The following is a 22345-nucleotide window of genomic DNA, read 5'->3' as shown; positions in this document are numbered from 1 at the left end:
AAAAGTAACGAGCATATTTTCAAAAAGTAAGATAAGTAGAAAGTACAGATTTTCAAACTTAGGCAGTAAAACATCTATACTCAAGTAAATGAGTAAAAAAAAAAAAAAAAATTCTACTTAGGTACAATATTTACGGTACTTTCTACCTCCGCCTGCATCATCACACAGGTGCCTTATTTGTCGGCTTTATATATTTTATGGGCTAATTTGCTTCCGCACGCCCACGCGGCTTTTCTGTGTACTTCACAGCCATGCACCTTTTCGGCCTCAACTGGCAGCTGCAGGAGTTGGACAGCCAGCCAGCGTTTGAAAATGGCGGAGTCAGAAAGTCCGGTCCCACACCATCCAGCGCCGTCACGGCCCTCGCCGCCGACGGTGAGGAAAACTCACTATGGTTGTCTTTTCTTTTCATGCATGTATGCTTTAATGTGAGTTATCGCCCTTAATAACAACGATGGACGACAACTCCTTAATGTGCCACTTTTCCCTAAGTGATTAATAATTAATTTCTCATTATGCTCTGCAGCATCTACATTAGGCAAGCCGTTGCAATCTAATAAGATCCAATCCAAGAGTAACTGGAGTAAACCTACAATATAGTGAAAAAAAAAAATGTAATCGAAGCCCTCCGAAGACATTTATAAGATCTTGTATTAATAGTTTAAACCGTACAATCTACGATGCGAAAACACTTTGTCATTTTGCAACATTGCTATTAAAAACAAATGGCTCACAGATTGATTAATGGTTTCTTTCAAACATTCCAGTGCACATGCACTGTTCCATAACTTACACAAACAAAACATGCTAAAATTAGCTCCTCGTGACGTGCAAATATGGTCATCCAATCAAGATGTGTGACTTTAACATACTTCCTTGGCATCATTTCCTATGTAGACTGGGTAATTTAGAAAGAATACAAGAAATTCAATTTGCTTTTTTTTTTTTTCATTGCAAGATAAAATTACCCAACTGTCTGGTATACAGTCTTCAAATTAGGGCTCGTTTGGAAAAGTCTCTGGAATTCACCAATGAATGGCTGTTTCAGATCAATCAATCAATCAATTCCGGGCATGGGTCCTTGAGACACTTTGTGACATTTCAGTTTCTATGCGATCAGTGAAACAGTTTGTATTTTTGGGCAATTGTCTTGTAAACCCCTTGAATACATACCGGTCCATGTTCCTACTTTGTTTCACTGATGGCAGCATTGTTATGAGACAGCTTGGTGTTTGGTCCTTATTGCATTATCCCACTATCACACGGCTTGATTGTGATGTGCTAACATTCTATATTCATCGGCAAGTAGGCGGCCCATTTTGCTTCACCTTTAACACTTAACGCCTCCAAACAAAAAAACAAAAAACAAAAAGCGATAACAGCAATGCAGCATTGAGAAGATGTAAAACAATGCGTAACACTGGCTCGTTGAACCCCGGCTACTTTTAAATCCTCATAAGCGCTGTTAATGAATATGGCGCGGGGCAGCTTGTGGGCTCTTTAAAGGCCGATCGATAGCCGGCCGTTATTCTCCCCAGAGGTTACGCTTGGCTCCCAGTCTCACTTCTGACTGGAGTTAAAGTGACAACCAATGGCCCCATTAAATGCAAACACTGAAGCAAGAAAAGGAGTAGTGTCTGCATGTAAACACAAACACGCACACAGTACACTACGGTCCAGTATGTTTGTGATGATCAACAATGTAACCAGTATATTGCAATTGTTAAGTGAAAGAACCATTTAAAATGAAATGAAATGGGACTGTTATAGAGAAATGCAGCAAATCTAGCTGCCTAAAGAAAACACACAACATTATGGCAAGTCCATACCAGCGTGTACTTGGAACAACAAGGCTTTTTGTGGGAAATGCAAAAAAACAGCAAGAGACGAGGCAGACCATGCGGAACAAACAAGTGGCATAGCTCCTAGGACATACTGTAAATATGGACGACCACAACATTGTGGAGTGACCGCACGTCATCATCCACTTGGGGGGGAAAAAAGCAACTACTAAAGAGAAAAAAATTGGGAGAGACCGACTGGGTGCGAGGGGGCAGAGCATAAGAACGCAACATTATTGAGCGCGCTCACGTCACTTTCTACTAGTGTGAATGGCACTATTATAAGAGAGATTGGTGGAACAAGTATATGTGCAGGTCCACATATGCACACAACATTGTGGAATGACCATATGCTACTAGTTAAAAAAAAAAAAAAAAAAAAAAAAAAGCACCCAAAAAAAAAACCAAGGCAGACTGAGCAAAGCAAAAAAGTGGCATAGCTTAAATGACATAAATATGGACACACAAGATTGTGGAGTGGCCATATGACAGTGCCTATTGAAAAAAAAAGAAGCAATATTAAAGAAAAAAAAAAGAAATGGCAAGAACAAGGAAGACTGGGTGGAGCAATTCTAAGTAATAAATACAGATAGAGAACATTGTTGAGCGACCACAACTGCTGTAATTCTAACCATCGCTAAAAACAGTGTCTCCACATAACAAAAACAACTTTATTAATGTGATGGAAATTCAAACCCACACTTGCATTTGTATTACTGGTCACATGCTGCTGTTTTGGTTAGCAATAGGGTTCAACACATTATCCTCTGTAGTTTTTTCGGTCTATGGACAAATTTTCACTCCACTATTCTCAGAAACCATTTTGGTTTTCTTGTAGGGGTTGCCCGGTGTGAATTTTTTTTAAGTTGCCACTAATGTGGCGGCAGTCTTGTTGACGTTAAGTAGATATTTTCAGCACAGTAATATCATTTTTAAAATGTCACAGGAGAAGGGAATGCTTTGCAATGATCTGTATTCACCGGCACCGAACAGCTCATACACTGAATGCAAAGCATGCACCTCAGAAAACACAAGAGTATCGACTTGGGCTCCGTGAAGGTTCACCAGCTGTTGCGTGATTATATTTCCAGCCGAGAGAAAAAAAAAATCCTCCCGGTTGGTGTGCTTGCTGCTGAGACAGCCAGGTAAAGTTTGTACAGCGTGGTTGAACGGGAAAACCTGTCCTATCTTTTTGATCCACCACCGCAAATGTTTCTGCACAGTGGGAATTTTTAGCATTTGCAAATAATCACGGACCTATTTGTGTGTAGTAGAATAATTCCTTGCTCTCCTTCCTATTTGATATTTTTCATTTACAACTGCAGGCAATAACAGCTCTCCTGGTCTGCTTGCCAACACTGGGGCATCATTAGTGCTAACCGGTAGCTAAACTCTGGCCTTCAAAATAAAAACATATTGGTAATATAACAGTTGTTCAAAATACTGCTCGAGCCTGTCATTTCCCCTTTCACTGCTCCTGCAGCCTCCAACCATCCATCAATTTTTGATCACTTTTTTCTCACAAGGGTCGCGGGGGGTGCTGGAGCCTATCTCAGCTCGCTTTCGGCACCCTAGACTGGTTGTCAGCCAATCGCAGGGCGCACAGAGACGAACAACCATCCACACTCACAAGCACACCTCAGGACAATTCGGAGCGCCCAATTAACCTGCCATGCATGTCTTTGGAATGTGGGAGGAGACCGGAGAGCCCAGAGAAGACCCACGCAGGCACGGGGAGAACATGCTAACTCCACCCAGGAAGGCCGGAGCCTGGACTTGAACCCGACTCCTCAGTACTGGGAGGCGGACGTGCTAACCAGTCAGCCACCGTCCTGCAGCCTCCTCAAGCTAAAAACGTGACCAACGACTAGTCAACATCACGCTGTAAACATCATTGTGGAGTAGTAATGTCTGTACAACCCTTACTCTGAAGCTGGGAAATTTACTGGTCATTTATAAGACCGCTCCTTAGCAAGCACTGCACGTAACAATTGAGCTGAAACTGCTAATCTTGCCTAGAAATTGCATGCTGTCTGAGTTCTGCCAAAAGTAGTAATAGCAACTATTCTGTTTCTGTCCCCTCAGGAAGGGCAAGCGTTCTCCACCAGGAGAACAATTCTGTGGACACGGGACCCGTGGATGTCGGAAAGAGTGCGGGCCAAAGTGTTCCACCGGGCGTGTTCTGGCGTTCCCAGGTCAGCGTGGACAAGCCACGCTTCCTCAAATTCAACATCTCGGTGCAGAAGAATGCCCTGATAGGTGTTTATGGGCGCAAGGGTCTTGCACCATCTCACACGCAGGTAAGGACTTCAGCTTTTACTTGGGTTGTGGTTATTGTTACAGCGTAAGGTAATTTGCTGAATTTGACCATGGCATTAAAACTAAAGTTTAGGGGGATGAGGTTTTTTTCACACTGCACTTAGCACAGAGCAGTGTGCTGTTGAGCAATTGTGTATGTGCTGCTGCTGCTGCTGCTGCTGCTGCTGCGCAAGTTTGCCATGCTGTGCCACGAATGTCGATTTGAAAAATGCTCAATTCAAGTGAGCTGTGATGACATCTATCATTTGATATCGGTCATTCAGAAATGATGACGAAGTTATTATAGAGACATCAGTGACAGATCCCTTGATTTCAGAGACAACGGTGAGAGCTTTTTGATTAGGATTAGGAACAGAGTTTAACGGGTTTTGAGAGTTTGGAAGTTAAGAGTTATGGATAGGAGGTTCAGTTTAGGGGTGACAGAGTTCAGGAGTTAGGGTGTTAAGGTTACAGTAAGAGTTAGGGGTTTAGCACTGGTTTTGGGGGTTCTTTTAGAGGGTTAGGTTCAGTAATAGACGTAGAATACTATTGAGTGCACAAGGGTTAGGTTCAGGTACGAGCTAAGGTTAGGGTTTGATGATTACGGTAATTTTAGAATTGGACTTTCACATTTCTTTCAAATCAATGTATCTGACACCGTGAATGTTTGTGGGTTGTACTGAGAATGAAAAACCCAATCAATGCTATCAATATCCACAAGCATTATATAGATTTTAAGGACATTCACTTTGACTGAGTAAATTGATTTTTCTTTAGCTTTTACTCTGATTTACCTCACACACATCTTTCACTGTCTCTTACGTGTCGGCCATTTGCCCGCTCATGTGTTTCCAAAATGTTCCAACGTGTCTCTTGAATGACATTGGTGAATTCCCGACGTGCAAAAAAAAAAAAAAGCTCTTAGCCTCACCTTGTTGACATTCCGTCCCAATGAAGAAGCACTTCACTCGAGTGCAGAGGAGGAGAGCTGTGTTGGTCACGCAGGTGAGATGGATTGTATTTTTAAGGTCAAAGAGTAGGAAAGAATCTCAACAAATGTTAAAATGGTAGGAGGCTAATTAACAAGACGGTAAGGCCTAAGGTTAGGTTCATGATATTGAAGGATTTTGGTTAGGGGTTTTTGTTTCGGGTGTTGGGAAATGAGATTTACGTGGTTTGGGTGAAAGAAGAGACGGGGAAGTAGAAAATAGTAAAGGGGAGTATTGAACAAGACAATTGGATAGGGTTAGAACATTTGGGTAGTTAAAGTTAGGTTTAGGGGATAAGGGTTAATGCTAGGTAGGGTTTGTGATTATGGGAGGAGCGAGGCAAACAACTTAACTGAATAAAAATCTAAACTAGGGAGGTAAGAAACCAGAGTTAGGGGTTGGTTGATTTAAAATGAGAGGTTATGTTAGGTTTAAATTAGTGCTGTCAAGGTTAAATCATTAACTAATTAATTAATCACAAAAATATTGCATTAATCATGTATTAACACAGATTAATCATACAATTAATTTTTCACCGCAGATGATTCTTTAGCTGACAGCGGATGGTTAGGTTAAACGTAGCACAGGTTATGTTTGACCAATAAACATAACTACATGCATTAAAGTAAAGCATTTAATAAATGTTTGCTTATGACATTCAGAATATTTGTTCATGTCAAACTATAGGGGTCATTTTTTTTCCCCATTTTAAATTAGGCGTCATTAACTGATTAAAAAAAGAGGAGGATGAGCGTGTGCAGTGGATCAAAAAATGTTGAAGACGTCCTCATAACATTAAATGTCGAAAGAATTAACATAGAACGGGTGTTCTTTAAATTTGGCAGACAAAAAATATTAATAAAAAGCCTTTTTAAATAAAGAGATTAATCCTGATTACTCAAAATTATAAGATGTGATTAATCTGATTAAAAAATTGAATCGTTTGACAGCTCAAGTTTAAATGGTTAGGGTTAAGATTAGGGTTTAATCGAGTTAGAGAATAGGGGTTAAGAGATAAGGGTGAGGTTTCACCCAAGTGCAGAGGAGAGTGTCAGAGTTGGTCACACAGGTGAGTGGGACTGCACTTTTAAAGTGACAGATAGAAGAAAAAAAAAGAGAGAAAAAAACTGGAAAATCAAAGAGGAAAGCGGAGTAATTAACAAGACGACCCCTTTTGTGTCAACGCCGGTCGCCGTGTCAATCGCGGCCGCCTCTGAGCTGCATTCAGCCGCAGATCAATGCATTTACTCAACTGAGCATGAAAGAGCCCGGCCGGCGATATTGAGCGTCCCATTCACAGCCAGCAAAGGGGAGACAACATTTACGAGTAACAGCTTTTACGCCTCTTGTCAAATATAGACCTTGTCCTCATGCTATTGAGTCCCTGTCTGCGGCCGTACAAAGAAAACAAACCAGAGGGGGAGAAAAAATGGACTTTTGTTGGGCTGTTTTCCCGGAGAATTTGTAGCAGGTCACTCAATCTGAAGTTGTGTTTGTCCTCTGACTTCCTACGCCTAATGTCACCACTATTGTTGGCCCGAGATGAGCTTAGAAGGGGTTCAAGCAACCTCAACGAGATGGATGCACTCGACCGGAAGGCTCTAAGCTATGTAGGATTGGACTGTATTATTGCTTCCCCTTCGCACAAAGAAGCCAACGTCCGCCGGGTTAATAACATCCACCCAGCCCCCTTACCTCGCCCCCCCTACCCCATGCTGCAATCAAAGGGTCGACTTTACCTGCGCGGCACGAAAGTAAGCCAAAAAAGAAAATGGTTGCCAAGGTCCTTGTTTGTTGCATTCCCTAGAAAGAAATCCATTTAAATCCATATTCATTATTTTCTACTGGGAGGCAAAGCAGCATGTTTGAAACTGATTGTTTGATGGTGCCAACAGGATGGTTGTTCGATAGTTCTAAGGCTCGTGGTTTAGTATGTCTTAAAGAAATATGCTTGTTGATGCAGCATAGCGTTACTTTGTTGTGAGAACACTTTGAAAATTGTCAAAAGTTTAAATTTGTCCAAGATGAAACTTTAGTTATATGGTGTATTCTACCAGAGTAAGGTTGTGGTTAGGTTTTTCGTTTGGGTTAGAGTTGAGGGTGTTATGGTTAGTGTGTAGGGTTGACTTAAGCCACATTTCCACTAGACCCACACTACACCGCGAGTCCCGGCACGACACCAGACGACCTCAATTGCACACAGTGTATGAGGTTCTTCCATAGCATTTCACAAGTGGCAATTCGTAGCCACTGTTTTTGCTGGGATTTAAAATATGAATTACATGTTTACGCCAACATTGTTTACATTTCGACTGCTATGGATGAAATATTGCGATCATGATTTCACAACTGTCACACGAAGCTCACCGTAAGCGCTCATTCATAATGAATGGAGAGCTCAGTGTGTCATTCATTTGGCCGCCTCTCCGAGTCAGCGGCTCATCAACCTCACCGTCCAGCGTCTGAAACCCTCCAACAGCCAACAAAGCCGTCATTCCCCGAGGCGGGGAGCCATCACCATTGGCCAGGGGAGCGACGGGGCTCCGGGTTGTGGTTCGAGCTCTCATTCATGTGAAAAGGAAACCACAACCCGGCGAGTGGTGTGTACTCGTGATTTTTTATGAACTTATATTATTTTTTTTACCACAATCATTAAAATTCCATCCACAGGTAGGCTACATATTAAATTGTAAATATAGTTCAGCCTTGTTGTAAATCATTGTTATGTTTATTGTATATACTGTATTCTTATGACGGTGACAGTCGGTGGGTGTGTGCCATATAGTTGCTTGCTGCATCGCTGTCGGCCAATCAGATGACAGTGACGACACGGCCCCGCTCTGCCCCAGACGACCGGCGCTGCAGAACCATTTCCAAGATGGTTCGAAATGGCAGATCCATTGTAACCTCTTGGCCCCGAAAAAGTCAAATGGAAACGCGACCAAGGCCGACTCGATGCCGTTTCGTGTCTAGTAGAAAAGCGGCATAAGTCCACCTATGCCACATATGAACATAATAACCATGAACATCACCGGCAACAAAATTCAGACAATCTTGGTATCAGCAGAAGCACTGCTGTCACTGTCAGGTGAGGAGGATGGAGTCAAGATGCTGTGGAGAGTGACAAAAGAGTGGAGAGTGACTAAACACGCCCCCTGGTGTTAGGGTCAGGATTGATGGATTTAAATTAGGGTTATGGATATGTTGTTATGATATGTTATGGAGTGTTGATTTAGTGTATGATTTGGGCTTTTGGTAGTATTGTGCTACAGTTGGGATTCGGAAATCAAGGTTAGGGTTATAGTTTGGTTTGGCTAACCGCCTCCATTTTATGAACATTGGTCCGGAGCTTTTCTGATGACCACCTGAACTTGCTCATGGTTCTATTGTCTTTCTGTAAAACAAGCAAATCTGAAAAATGTTTTTCCTACTTAACCACATATATTGTACCTTCCTTGGATTTTCCACACAACCAACACTGAGATGCTTTTCTGACTCACTTCCTTCTCCTATTCTCAGAAGTTTCTGTATCTGCATCCCGCTGGCCAGACTTGGAAGTATATGGATTGCATGGGTTTTACATAACAAACCAAATGAAGGCTCATTCCTCTTGTTTCCATGTTTAATAATGCTGTCAGGAATTGGCTTCCAGTGCTAGTCAATTTCTGTCCCATTATTGGACTCCAAGGATTCATTTCGAACACGTGAACTTTCCCAGTCGAAAGTCAATGTTTTGTTTTCAAGGTTGAAATGTAGTGCTAGTGTAATTTGTCAACAATCAGTTCACCCCAATGTACTTTATTTTAAGAGGGTACACCTTATGTAGCATCAGTGTCCATTGCAGGTTTTCATCATCTGGTATCGAGTCATCTTCAGTGGGATGTTTGCACGTCAAGTCAACCTTTAGTTTTATTTTCTCTGGTGTTGTTGCTAACCCCGCTATCATCCAATCCGAGCGCTCTTCCCCCCCTCAAAAAAGAAAAAAAAAACTGTGACAATTTGTATGCATCACAAGCTTCCCCTCAGTTCCCCGTTTCAAAGACAAGTTTGCACCAGAGGCTCGGTTAGTCTGTGTGTAACTTGCAATGTCTTAAACCAGGGAATCCTCGTGCCTGCATCTGCTGTGTTTCGCTGTACCCATTAGCCTGTCTGGGGGACGCGTTGTTTTCTTCCGTGCTGCACAGTTTAGGTCCAAATGAGGTCCAGCTGTTCAGCGGGTGCTGTGAGTGCGGATGCACCTCTTCAATTATTTTGCCAGGCGGGAATTACGCCTTGTTTGTCTTGTAAGTCGATGTTTGTTTGTGGGGGGAGAAAGTACATTTAGACCCCTGCTTTGCCGCATTAAAAAGTTATATGTCTTTTCTTATTTCTTTAAATGGCAGAATTATCATCAATAAATTCAATTAATCCATTTTTATATCATTAACTACTCAGCATCTACCGGATCATTTGCATATTTAAAACAAATATAAACTTTATTAGCCATCTGCAAACTCGGGCGTATAACCCAATTACGCTTTGATTTTCATGCAAATATAAGAAATATAATTATGTTCCAAAGCCAATATAGACGGAGAGGGATTGTTTTTTTTCTTCCCCTTTTAGTGCAGCAACTCACTTCTAATACTCACCGACAGTAAAATCAACATTATGCTTAAGCATTGGATTTCCGTGCCCAAAACCCAATATGAGAAAGTAAATGCAGTGATGTTTTTGTAAGTGAGAAATCATCTATTGAATTTGTCTTTTGTTGTCTTTAATCTACAAACAAAGCAAAAAACAAAAACAAAAGGCAGCTACAGGCAGATCTTACAAGGCTTTGTGCCAAAGTGAGATACAACTGTGCTTCACGGGCAGCAATTTAAACACTGTCAAATAAAGTTGCAAGAATTATGCTACCATAATTGGTTATGCAGTATAAATGTACGACTTATATGGAATGTTTAGATTATGTGAAGCATTAAAACAACATCTAACTTGCGTGGTGAAAATGGTCATTCATTTTAGTAGTTCTTTTATGGCATGTTAAAGGTTGTTTCTATTAACTCATTCACTCCCAGCCATTTTCACAGAAGCAATCCCCTTCGCTCCCGGCTGTTTTACTGGATTTTGACTGATTTGCTAGGCTCACAGAATATTGTGTTCTATTGCTATAAAAACTTGGAACCTACCAAAAGAAAGATTAGAGTCTCTCCTTTCATCAGGACAACAAAGTATATTTTTATCTGTTTCTGTTTTGCTGCAATTAGCATTAGACTATAGCTAAGTTTCATTATTATTCACAAATCTGTTGGGGAAAACAGCTTGTTGCAACATGGCCCTGGTTGATCTCGTATACTCTGTTGCCACCTGCTGGCCGTTTTTGTAATAACTACCATTGCTTCAACCGCTCCCTTCTCTTCAGTTCAGAGGATGCATCAGCCTTCAAAGCCCTTGTATGCTCGAACATAAAAAACATAACCCCACCGCCTCAAAAACAACAACAACCACAACAACAACAACAAAACACGTATAAATAAGTCTTTGGGACATTGGTAATATTTAAAATAACACATATTTATACGTTTTTGGGAGCAAATGAGTTAAAGTTATGGGTGGCCTGCCACTCAACCCTCCATGTCGTCAAAGCAAACACTTGCTCATATTGACAATGTGGCAAGGCTATGTGTTGATATTGAGATTATGGGAGGCATATTAAAGCCGTCTTTTGCCATAACAATCATACACCTGTGTAGTCAAAACAATCCCTTGCATGTTAACACTGTGTTGCATGTCATCTGTTGTTTGTGTTTTTCCACAGTACGACTTTGTGGAGCTCCTGGACGGCAGCCGGCTTATTGCCAACGAACACCGTGCCCCGAGCGAGCCAGAGAGGGGAGCACGCCCGGAACACCAGGTGGTGGTCCACCAGGCGGGGTTCATCCAGTACCTTGACACCGGGGTGTGGCATCTGGCTTTCTACAACGATGGACGCAGCATAGAGGCAGTTTCCTACAACACCATCATCCAGGGTAGGACTGATTGAAAGAAACTGATCACCGATCCGATCAAAAAGAATGAACAATATGACTATTTAATCAGAGGTGGATATTCCACAATAGTTTCAGTGAAGCTTAACTTTTTAGCAAACAAAAGAAAAAGAAAAACTCAACCCTGTCTATTTGATTGTTGAGTAAACGCAGCTTTTCTGGCTTCACCTGCATGACGAAACACAAACCAACTAGATTAAGACGAGAAGAAAAATTCCACCCATCTCACAAACAAGTCGATCTTTCAGACTTTTCTGCAACCTTGCAGGCAAGACGGGCTTGTTCTTTGGAGAATCGCTGATCGTTGGCTGCCGTGCTGTAATAAAAGCCATGCATGGGCATTGATTCGTCCAAGCCAAACAACTTGTAGGCTTTAGAAAAAGGTTGGAGATTACATTTTTTTTTTCCTTCTATTTCCTTCGGGGGGAAGACTTTCATCGATTGGGCCCTCCCAAATGTGAAAGTATCGACGGGCCTAGCGGAAATTGCCGGGTCCACCTCCAGCTAAAAAGAACATCCAATATAATCGGAACATCCAAAACAATCCAGAGTAATAACCTGCTAAAAAAATAAAATAAAAATGTTTGCCCTCTTCACACTTATCAAAACGACGGCCTTTTGGGAGTCTGTCGAGCGAGCACCGGTTCTTACCCTGTAGAATGTGTCAGATTAACTTCAAGTCGGAGAGGACTTAAAACACTCGGGAGATTGCTCCACTCGGCTTGATCATCAGGCCGTTGGGCCGCGATAGGAGGATAAAAAAAAGTAGGAGACGATGGATAAAAAAAAAGTAGGGAAGACAGGGTGAACATGTTGAGGAAATTGAATTATTTGCTCTAATTTAAAAATGCTTTTTGTGGCTTTTTGACGGATGGCGGCAGACACGTTACGGAGGCTTAAACCTTAGTGGAATGGATACACGTTGCCTTTGCCTTTTACACAAATAAGGGATGCTTGGTGGGGGGGCGGTGGATGGGGCACGGTCTCGTGGTGAAATGTGCACTTGTCAAAAAGTTACTTTAAAAGCCATCTCCCCCAGATTTGCGGCAGGGTGACAGCGGCGTGATGCGTTATTAATAGTCTGACTTCCCGCAGAGTCTGTCACCGAGTGCGCACACAACTGCTACGGGAACGGCGAGTGCATGGCGGGCTCCTGTCACTGCTTCCCGGGATTCATCGGGCCGTACTGTTCCAGAGGTAATTATCCACTTTTAAGTGTGTGTGCGCGCGTGTGCATACATATATATATATATATATATATATATATATATATATATATATATATATATATATATATATATATATACTATTTTCATGATTGGTCGTTACCTACCTCCTCAGCACAGGTGATGTCATCACCAGTCGACAGCAAGTGGAAAAATTTGTATTTAAAGATATTAATTGTACATGAAAAATAATGAAGTTACCAAATTCATCCCGGACAAAATAGTTACTTTTTTTCTGCTGAAATTGGCTCAATGAGTCAAGTATCCCTTTCACTATAACATGGAATAACTTATTTCGCAGAGCCGATCAATGACATCATTGATTGTCAAATTAAGACGTTTGAGCCTATCGCCGATTTTGCATGAAATGCAAAATATCATCCAATCCTGATCCAGCCGATCAGCTGTAGTAATTTAGTTAGTATTAATTAGTAGTAAAAGTAGCTCTTTCAACAATCATTTGGGAAACGGGATGCTAGAAAAGTTTTGGAGAATAAGACTCTTTAGTTTCACGTTGTTGAAAATTAATCAATACCACAATGTTATGGGTTTTATTTTATAGGATTTCCTACTAAATTATCATTATGTGGTGAATCAACGATACTATTCTATAGTAATGTGCTATACTGCATTAATTTTACTTTGAAATTAGTATTCTTACTTTTTTTTTTTCATCTCCTAGCTGCCTGCCCTGTCCTGTGCAGCGGGAACGGCCAGTACACTAGGGGGCGCTGTCAGTGCTACAGTGGCTGGAAGGGCACCGAGTGTGACGTGGCCTCGGGCCAGTGCGTGGACCCTCAGTGCGGGGGCCACGGGGTGTGCGTGGCGGGAAACTGCGTGTGCAACACCGGCTGGAGAGGAAGCAACTGCGAACAAGGTGATAGTTTCCCCCCACTACATTGAGCGAATGTATATACTTGTCTATTGTGATTTTTTTTTTATTCATTTTTACAGCCATGGAGAACAGTAAAACACATGAATGCATGCTGCTGTCGACCTCGGCTCACATGCAAACACTCACACAACACACACACACACACCACATTATGTGCATTATGTTATTGTGGCTTAGAATAATATTAAATATATAAACACTGCTCGCGTGGACACAAAATCTTTGTAAGGTGTTTTCAAGTCGGCCGAGCACATAATGCGCCGTATGTTGTTATTGACGCCCTGTGAATAAATTAACTCGGGCAGCTAATGGGCTTAACAATCGCCGGGTTTCGCAATCGCCCGTTCCGATCAATCAATCAATGGCGTCATTTAAGAATGAAAGAATTCCTTTCTCTCTCAGGGTCGGTGCGCTTGGCCGCGTTTAAAGGTATCGACCTGCGCGCTGGCCAAAGGCAATTATCGGCTCAGATTTACATGCACGGGTTAGCGACCTCGCATGCGCGAAGCAATTGAATGAATGAACGTTTGCCTTTGAAGGGAAGATGGAAAGGACGTTGTTTTTATTGGCTTTTGTAGTTTGTTGGTGAATGGCCCATGGATGGCTGAAGCGTAGGTTGAGCGAGAAACCCGTTGTTGGCTAATCTATTAAACTTATTTATGTCTCTTGGTAAATATCATTTTTAATTTTTTAATTTTATTATACAGTACTTCGTATTTATATAAATACATGTGCATATTTTGTAAGCATTGAACACAATTTGGAGCCGTAAACGTAACTAATGTTTGTGTTTTGTAAACGCTGACGACAATTTACTCTTCAATTAACCCGTAATTTATGTGATCTTGTAAACATTCGACAATGTTTGCATCTACAACGTTTTCGTTTAAGCAATAAATACAGTGAATGTATCCATTGTAAGCATTAAATACATTAGACTAAGTCTTTGAGGAAGCAGGAAGTAAGCGTACCTTTTTTGAAAACATTTTTTGTTGGTTTTTGCAAAGACAATTTAGTCTTGAGTGAACATAATGTAGATCTTTTTTTCAGATATATAAATATCAAGGACAAGTTAGCCTTCAACGTAATGCGTCTTCCGAATCATGGCGTCTTTTATGAATGTAACTAATGTGATTTTTCAAACATTGAATGCAAAGCTAACATACTTTCACAAATCTTTAAAGTGCTCTATAAAGTTGAATTGAGTTGAATACAATTTACAGTAGTCTTCAGTCAACATCTCAATAATACTCCATCCATCCATCCATCCATCCTCCGAACCGTTTTTCCCTCAGCAGTTCATATTTTTCAAAATATCGAGTTAAGTTTTTTTTGTTTTTGTTTTTTATACATTTTTAAGACGATCTTCAGTGTATCTAACATATTTTGAAAACATCGCCAATTTAGTCTTCAACGTAACTAATTTACGTGTTTATGTTAATATCCAAAACAATTTTGAGTCGAGTCAAAAGTATGTTAGTTACGAAATAACATGTTTTCATAAACCTTCATTCCAATTTAGCCTTCAGTGAACCTAACATCTGTTTTCATAAACTTGTGAATACAGCTACTCAGTTTTGGAAAAAAATGTAAGTTTAGTCTTCAATGTAACTAAAGTATGCGGTAATGTAAACATGACAGTTTAGTGTTGAACACAACTAACAATTGTGTTTTGATAACTATTGAAAGTAATGTGCGTGTTTTCATGAGCATCAAAGACAAATTTCAGTCGTCTTATAAGAAGCTAACCTATGTTTTTTTTTGTCAACAATGAAGATACAGTACATTGTGTTTTTGTAAACAATGAAAATGTCTATAACATACTTTTTTTTTTTCCCCAATTAAGACAATTACATCTTCAACTTTTCTTGTGGAATAAACCTAATCACATTGTTTTGGTAATAATTAAAGGCAATTAACATAATATATGTGATTTGGTACACAGCAAAAACAATGTAGTCTTCAATGAACTTAACACATTTTTCGTAAGCAGTGAAGACAATGTTGCAGTGCACCAACCAAAGTGTACACGATTTTAGACTGCAGAAAGAAGTAGCTGCAATGTTCAGCAATGCAGTGCGAACACTCATCTACTGTGCAATGCAGTGTGTTACAGTAACTGAATATATCAGCGGGGCACTAATTATGCTCCTTTTTCCTAGCGCCTTTAATGGAATATCATTAGACTAGGAGTACAGAAGAGGTCAGAGCTTAAGAGTGTTGATGTATAGCAGGAACTAATAAAGAGCAGCTTTGGCACAGAGCATTGACCCTCAAGTGAAAATAATCTTAAACGCAACTAACAAGATGTGGACAAGTGTTAAAAGTGACGCCGTTGACTGTGTGTTGCTCAGTGGACTGCATGGACCCAAAGTGCTCGGGACATGGCACTTGTCATCACGGCGAGTGCCACTGCAACCCGGGCTGGGGCGGAATCAGCTGCGAGATCCTGAAGAGCACTTGTCCTGAACAGTGCTCCAGCCACGGCACCTTCAACACCGACTCTGGGACGTGCGTCTGCGAGGAACACTGGACCGGAGCTGACTGCTCTATAGGTCAGAAGCGCTTCCTTTTCTGCATGCGTTGTGTTGTCATATCACAATGTCACGCCACTTGTATTTTGTAGAACTACTCATGACAGACATGCCAAATGAATTTTAGGCCCGCTGGAAATAGTGAAAATTAATAACTGCTTCAAACCAAAATGGCAGACTTTGTGTCTTTTTGGAGATGGTTTCTTGAGACCTTTTTGTGGGTCTGCTTTTGACAGACAAGGCCACCAAATGACATGTTGCTACATGAAACCAGTTTTGGGCAAAGATTTTTTATTTTTTTTTCTTCAAGGTAAACGTGGAGATATTGTATTAGTTTTGTGATAAATGGTGAATCATCAAACTCCAGTGTCATTTTCTGTCCAGTGACCAAAAAAAAAAAAAAAAAAAAAATGCAGTTTCAAATTATAGACTCACTAGTACACATAGTTCAACTTGGACACTTTTTTTGTGAGTCTCCTCATGATAAATGTGCCTACCAAATTTTCACCCTCTTAAAATAATTGCCTGTTTTTTTTGTTTGTTTTTTGCAATTTTTTTTTTTTTTTTTGCCTAAATCATCTCCTCATGATGAAAATGGTTCCATTTTTTGTTTCCTGAAAAATCTGAAAAAATGTCTGAGCCAATTATTTTAAGAAGGCCTTGAAATTCCTTATGACTAAATTAACTTGGTTTTGGAGGCTGTATTTTCAAAATTCGACAATCACTGTATCAGTTTCCTAGTATTTGCTGAGAGGTCAAATTTGAACTTCAGTGCTAAACTTTGGCTGTGAAAATGAGAAACACACAAATGTTCGTGCTTGGGCATCACTTTTTTTGTATTTCATGGTAAACAAACTGAAGTTCATGTTGCTAAGGTAAACTGGCTTCAGGGAATTAACAAAAAAAAAAAAATCCCCTCGCTACTGATACATCAAAAAATAAAAATTAGCCTAAACATTACTTTCACATGTTTTCATATTTAAAATAATATTTTTTTGGGGGGGGGGTTGTAGTTTCATCTCTTTCCTTTCATAGCATCAAAGAGCAGTTAATTACCTCCCGATGCATTTGTACGGCTTCCGTATTTTTGCCTTTTAATGCTGTACACTCAAATTAACTGGCAACACATTAGCTTAATTTGTTTATGTTTCCTTTGATGCGCTCACAAAACAACAACAGATGCGTGCGTTAGCCTTAATTAACAGACTTGATAATGAATTACGCCATCTTTTCATACAATTTGGGGGAAAACTATTGTACGAGGTATATGCAACTTTGATATGCTTAATGATTATGTGATGTAAAATTATGGCTGCTCTATAAACGATCCAGCTCCGCCTTGGAAATTAGTTGAAATGGCCACTTAAACAAAAAAAAAAAAAAGATGCCGTGGACTTTTTTGAGTGTGGATTAGTTTCTTGTAGTTTTTTTTATTTTTTTAATGTATTTATTTTTTTAATATAATACAAGTTGGCGATTATCATGAATAATTGGTGCGAGGAACGGCTGCACACATTTTCTGATCATATATTGTGAGTGATGGTGCCATTATGAATTATTTTGACTGTCATATTTCTTTTCACTCTGTTCATTTCTATTGTGCATGATGGAGGCATTCAGAGTAATAGTAGCATTAGTTATAACGTTCTATATTTTGACTGAGCATCCATCCATTTCCCGAACTGCTTATCCTCACTAGAGTAGTTATCATTGATTAATATTGGCGATAAGAGCCAATAGATTAATTACTACGTGATGCATGAATGTGCATGAATTTTTCTGATCATTTCAATTGTGCAAGGTGTGCAAGGTGTTTTTAATCATTTATATATATAACGAGACAAGCAATTACTTCATCAGTCACATACTTTCATAGGACATTGTGTGGAGCAGACTACTTTTTTGACTCTGTAGATAATATTTTCTCATTGTTGTGTTTATTTGTAGTGTGCATATTAGTGGTTATCATTGATGTCTGGCAAGAGGAATGGTCACATTAATTATATGATCACATTTTTTGACCTAGTGTGCCATGGACTGTTGATTTCTAATTTTCTATTGTGATTTCTATTGTGCGAGAAATGATTGCACTTAAATGTTTTATGCTTTCATGCACGTCTCATTTTGTCCCCCTTTGAATGCGGCATGGTTTTTGCGGTTTTATGGATAAAATACTGATATTTGCTAATCCAACAGTTCTATATGCATTTTGCTTTGAATCCTCATTTTCCACATTTAAATTTGTGGTAATTAATCAGCTCAACTTTTCAAAATTGTAATCGACTACAAGGGAATAATTTATTTCCCCCACTCAGTCGGACATGAAAGTCTTTGAGCAGAAAAGACGGCTAAATCAAATTATTTCTCCCGTCTTTCCTTCTCCTTTCGTAAAGCCAAAGTTATTCATTTGTGGTGTCCCGCTGATTGAAAGTCGGGAATTTGATGAATGCGAGCCAGGCCCTGACTTTATGAATTCCTGATGACGCGCTTTGTTTTTACAGCCTTGATTAAATTACAGGGAGAGAGAGGGGAAAAAAAAAAAAAAAAACTTCATGAAGCTTCATTATGCTCTGCGACGGAGATAGTCAAAGTTGTGACACTTGTCGCGCGCACTGCTTGCTATAAAGGAGCCGACATATGTTAACAACGCGGTGTTGACACCGTGCATTAATCTTGCGGGACCCGACATATGTTCTTTCTTGAGGTGTCATGCAGGTATCTTATTAGAAAATATGAGACACAGATTTATTCGCAGCCTTAGTGCCCGAAAAGAAAAAGTTACATTCATTTATTTTTTATTTTTTCCCATCTGAGACTCTTAATTTGTCATCGGGATTTACTTTGGAGCACAAGTGGACGATGCAATGTGCAGAGGCCAGACCCTCACATCTGTCAGCCTGATTTATGTGGACTTTCTTTCATCATCTGGATTATTTGTTTTAGTTGTTCTCTTTATTTCTATTGTGTAATGTAGCGGTTGTCGTGACTATCTGGTGAGAGGAGCATTGAATTATGAATTGTTTATCAACAAATAGTTCACTCATCTATTACAAGTTGCAAATAGTTTGAAATAAGCTGTGGTTGGAAGCCACCATTTTCACGTACGGAAATAATGATGTCACTGCGCGTTGACATCAAGACAGAGCATGTGCAGACTGGACACAGCCTGGTTATTCCGATTGAAGCGTATACCGTATTTTCCACACTATAAGGCGCACCGCATTATAAGGCGCACCTTCAATGAATGACATATTTTCAAACTTTTTCCATATATAAGGCGCTACAGTAGAGGCTGGGGTTGCATTATGCATCCATTAGATGGTGCTGCGCTAAGGGGAATGTCAACAAAACAGTAAGATAGGTCAGTCAAACTTTATTAATAGATTACAAACCAGCTTTCTGACAACTCCATTCACTCCCAAAATGAATAAACAGCTGTTTTATTATTTTCTCTGAGGTAAAGTATTAGTATTATCTAGCGATCCAAGATGGCGGGATCTTCTGCGCATGCGCGTCACGGATCGTGCAGGGTCTTGACAGCGAGACCTGTTGCGGCTCAATATTGATCCATATATAAGGCACACTGGATTATAAGGCGCATGGTCAGCTTTTCAAAAAATTGAAGGCTTTTAGGTGCGCCTTATAGTCGTGAAAATACGGTACATGACACCAGTCAAATTGGCAAAAAGAATATTACACTGAATGAAATTCCATTTGAGTTTGAGTTTATTCCGACCGCAGTGTTTCCATTTGCTTTCAAGGCTCCATGTAAACCTGGCTACTGTTGCGTTTCATGACATCATCTCTGAAATGTTTCACACAATTATTAACCATAGGCAACACAGTTGAACGTTTTCATATTTTATGTTCACTTTCAACCACAATTGAAACTACATTAGCAGCGAGTTAACACGAAATCATTGGCACACACGTTTGAGGACGTACGTGACAAGCGGTAATAACGTGGACACGTACCGGCTTGTGATTGGCTTTAAAGGGGAAAATGCTACTCGCTGGAGTTCTGGAATTCTGAAATAAAATATTTGAATGAAATAAAAGCTTTGAATCTTCTTCACAATTTTCAATGACTATTGCCAAACAAAATTGACCAAAAAATCTGAGCTCATTCTTGATTTGCACCACTGTGGTAAAGAATTAACAGTGAGCAGTGATATTAGTCCAGGTTGCTCCATCAATGTTCTATACCACAAAAGAAGAGGATTCATTGTTACCATGACAACAGAAGAAACTATTTTGTATTACAAATGGACATATTGTTTTTTTAAATGCATTTATTTATTCATTTTGCACAACATTGTTTGGTGCTTCAAAAGAAACTAAAACCGAGCACAACAAAGACGTTCTTTTCCCTTTCATGTCTCTCTCATGTCTTCACTGAGCCAGGATCTCGAAATAGTCGACAGCAGATCGTCTCGGCCCAAAAATGACGGAGTCTGTTAACCCGCCGGTGTTGGTAGGAGAATTTCCACAAGCTGGACAATTAATATTGCGGCTCTTCCTTCAATTAAATAAACTTTAATTAACAAGCGTGGCTGCCGTGATCGACCGCCCGCAAACCTCCGTGCGGCTGCGGCGTGTTCAAAGCAGATAAACACTTTGGCGCTAATGAAAAATTGATTACATGGATTCTTTGCGAAGGAGGAACCTTTTGCCAATTCGATGACTGTCCCCCAAGAGGAGCGTTTAATATTCTACAGTGTGAGCTGGGGGTGGGGGGAGCTTAATCGCAAGCAAATCTCAATTGAAGGGAAAAGTCTGACATGGTCGAAGAAGTGTGACGATCTGTGACAACAACATGTAAGCTCTCCACCATTTTGAATTGAGTGAAATATCCTCGACATCCTCTCTATATTTCCTCTACATTGTTGCTAACGTTTTCTAATGGTATTTTCCCAGGGAATTTATATTATTATTATTATTATTATTATTATTATTATTATTATTATTATTATTATTAATCCATTGTCTTAGAATTTAAAGGAATCTTCAAAAAGTTTTAAATATTTTTTCGTATTTTCGGGGTCCCAGCATAATGAAGTGACGATCATCTTTTTACAGTGAGTCACACGATGTTTGGCACAGTTTTTACTAGGGGTGTGCCAAAAAATCGATTCATAAAAGAATCGAGATTCTCATTTATGAATCGAATCGAATCGATATTAATATCCAAAAATCGATTTTATTTAACTTAGACATGAAGAAGAAGGGGAAAAGGCAGTTGTAGCCCACATGCTGTTTTTGTGGAAAAAGGCACTTACGATATAAAATTAATAAATGTTTAACCAAAAAAAAAAGACACTTTAATGTCTCTACTTGTCATTTTTTCTTGTAAAACAGACTGGAGTAGATCATGACAATTATTTGCATATCTGTAAATTGAAGCAGAAATCATTTGTCAATCAAATAATTTTGAATCGAAAATCGTTTGAATTGAGAATCGAAAATTGATTATGAATCGGAATCGTAGACCCAAAAATCGTAATCGAATCAAATTGTGAGACAGTCAAAGATTCCTAGCCCTAGTTTTTACACAGGCTAGACCTAAAGTTATCTAATGATACTTTAATATATTTTGATGATGTATTTATATTGAGTAAAACGTTAGCAATAACTATGCATTTTGATATATTTTAATGCTGACAGATAGTCAACAAATGCAATGTGCAAAATGTGCAGGTGGATTTGCGTGAACAAATTGCCCATGCAGAATAGTTGCAAAAACACCCTTTGTAAGTTAAAGTGTGAAACTTTTGCAGGCACTTGTACATTTCCTGGAGCCACTTCAGATTGTGAGAACACACTCCAGCCTCCATGCTGATTGTCACACTTTTTATCCTCGCTTCTCGCCTAGCGTTAGCCTCGGCCCGCCGCGCTCTGATGTATCGGTTCGGCCAGATAACGCCGACTCAAAGAGGCCCGCTTCGCTTTTGTCAAAGTCCAGACGGCGTTTGGATGCTCCTCACACTGTTCTTCTACGTGCCTTGCATGGGTAAAAAAATAAAAATAAAAATAAATGCCGCAGGATACACAATTTCTATAAGTTTGGGTTTGTTGTGCTCTGAACATGTCTGAATCAGACAGTGTGAGTCATAACACTTTGTTGCTTTCAGACATTTAAGAAGTAAATACTAGTGTTGTTCCGATACCGATACTGGTATCGGCAGAGGTGCCGATACTGCATAAAAACAGTGGTATCGGTATCGGTAACTACTCACAAGTTACATGCCGATACCATTAATGCCAGCGCTAATATAGGATTTTGGATGCAGCATCTTGTGTCTTGCTCATGCACAACATTCACTGATATGTGACATGTTCACTGCATGCCGATCTAAGATATCCTATTGGCCCTTAAATGCTCTGAACTGATGGCAGGATAGCTTTTTCATGTTGAGGAAAAAAAACCTCAAGTATCAGTATCGGCCGATACTGCAAAGCTGGGTATCGGTATCGGTATCGGTATCGGTATTGGGAGCCAAAAAAACGTATTGGAACAACACTAGTAAATACCA

The 22345-nt window shown here is 39.9% G+C and overlaps 1 protein-coding gene across 9 annotated transcripts in view; it reads left to right on the top strand.

The window, feature by feature from the left end:
• Positions 1–22345, top strand: part of LOC144026151 (teneurin-3) — a 212685-nt gene that overhangs the window by 127778 nt on the left and 62562 nt on the right. For 8 of the 9 annotated variants that reach the window (XM_077532720.1, XM_077532718.1, XM_077532715.1 and 5 more), the window contains 6 exons: positions 250–375; positions 3927–4141; positions 10929–11139; positions 12253–12354; positions 13066–13260; positions 15633–15833. In XM_077532720.1, the coding sequence (XP_077388846.1) occupies positions 250–375; positions 3927–4141; positions 10929–11139; positions 12253–12354; positions 13066–13260; positions 15633–15833 (1050 nt within the window). The remainder of the gene's footprint in view (positions 1–249; positions 376–3926; positions 4142–10928; positions 11140–12252; positions 12355–13065; positions 13261–15632; positions 15834–22345) is intronic. The other variant, XM_077532721.1, reaches the window with a different exon arrangement.

This window comes from Festucalex cinctus, chromosome 9 (assembly GCF_051991245.1).
Source record: "Festucalex cinctus isolate MCC-2025b chromosome 9, RoL_Fcin_1.0, whole genome shotgun sequence".
In the NCBI taxonomy this organism is placed as follows: Eukaryota; Metazoa; Chordata; class Actinopteri; order Syngnathiformes; family Syngnathidae; genus Festucalex; species Festucalex cinctus.
The sequence above is the reverse complement of the archived record's forward strand: the minus strand, read 5'-3'. Positions and strand labels throughout refer to the sequence as shown.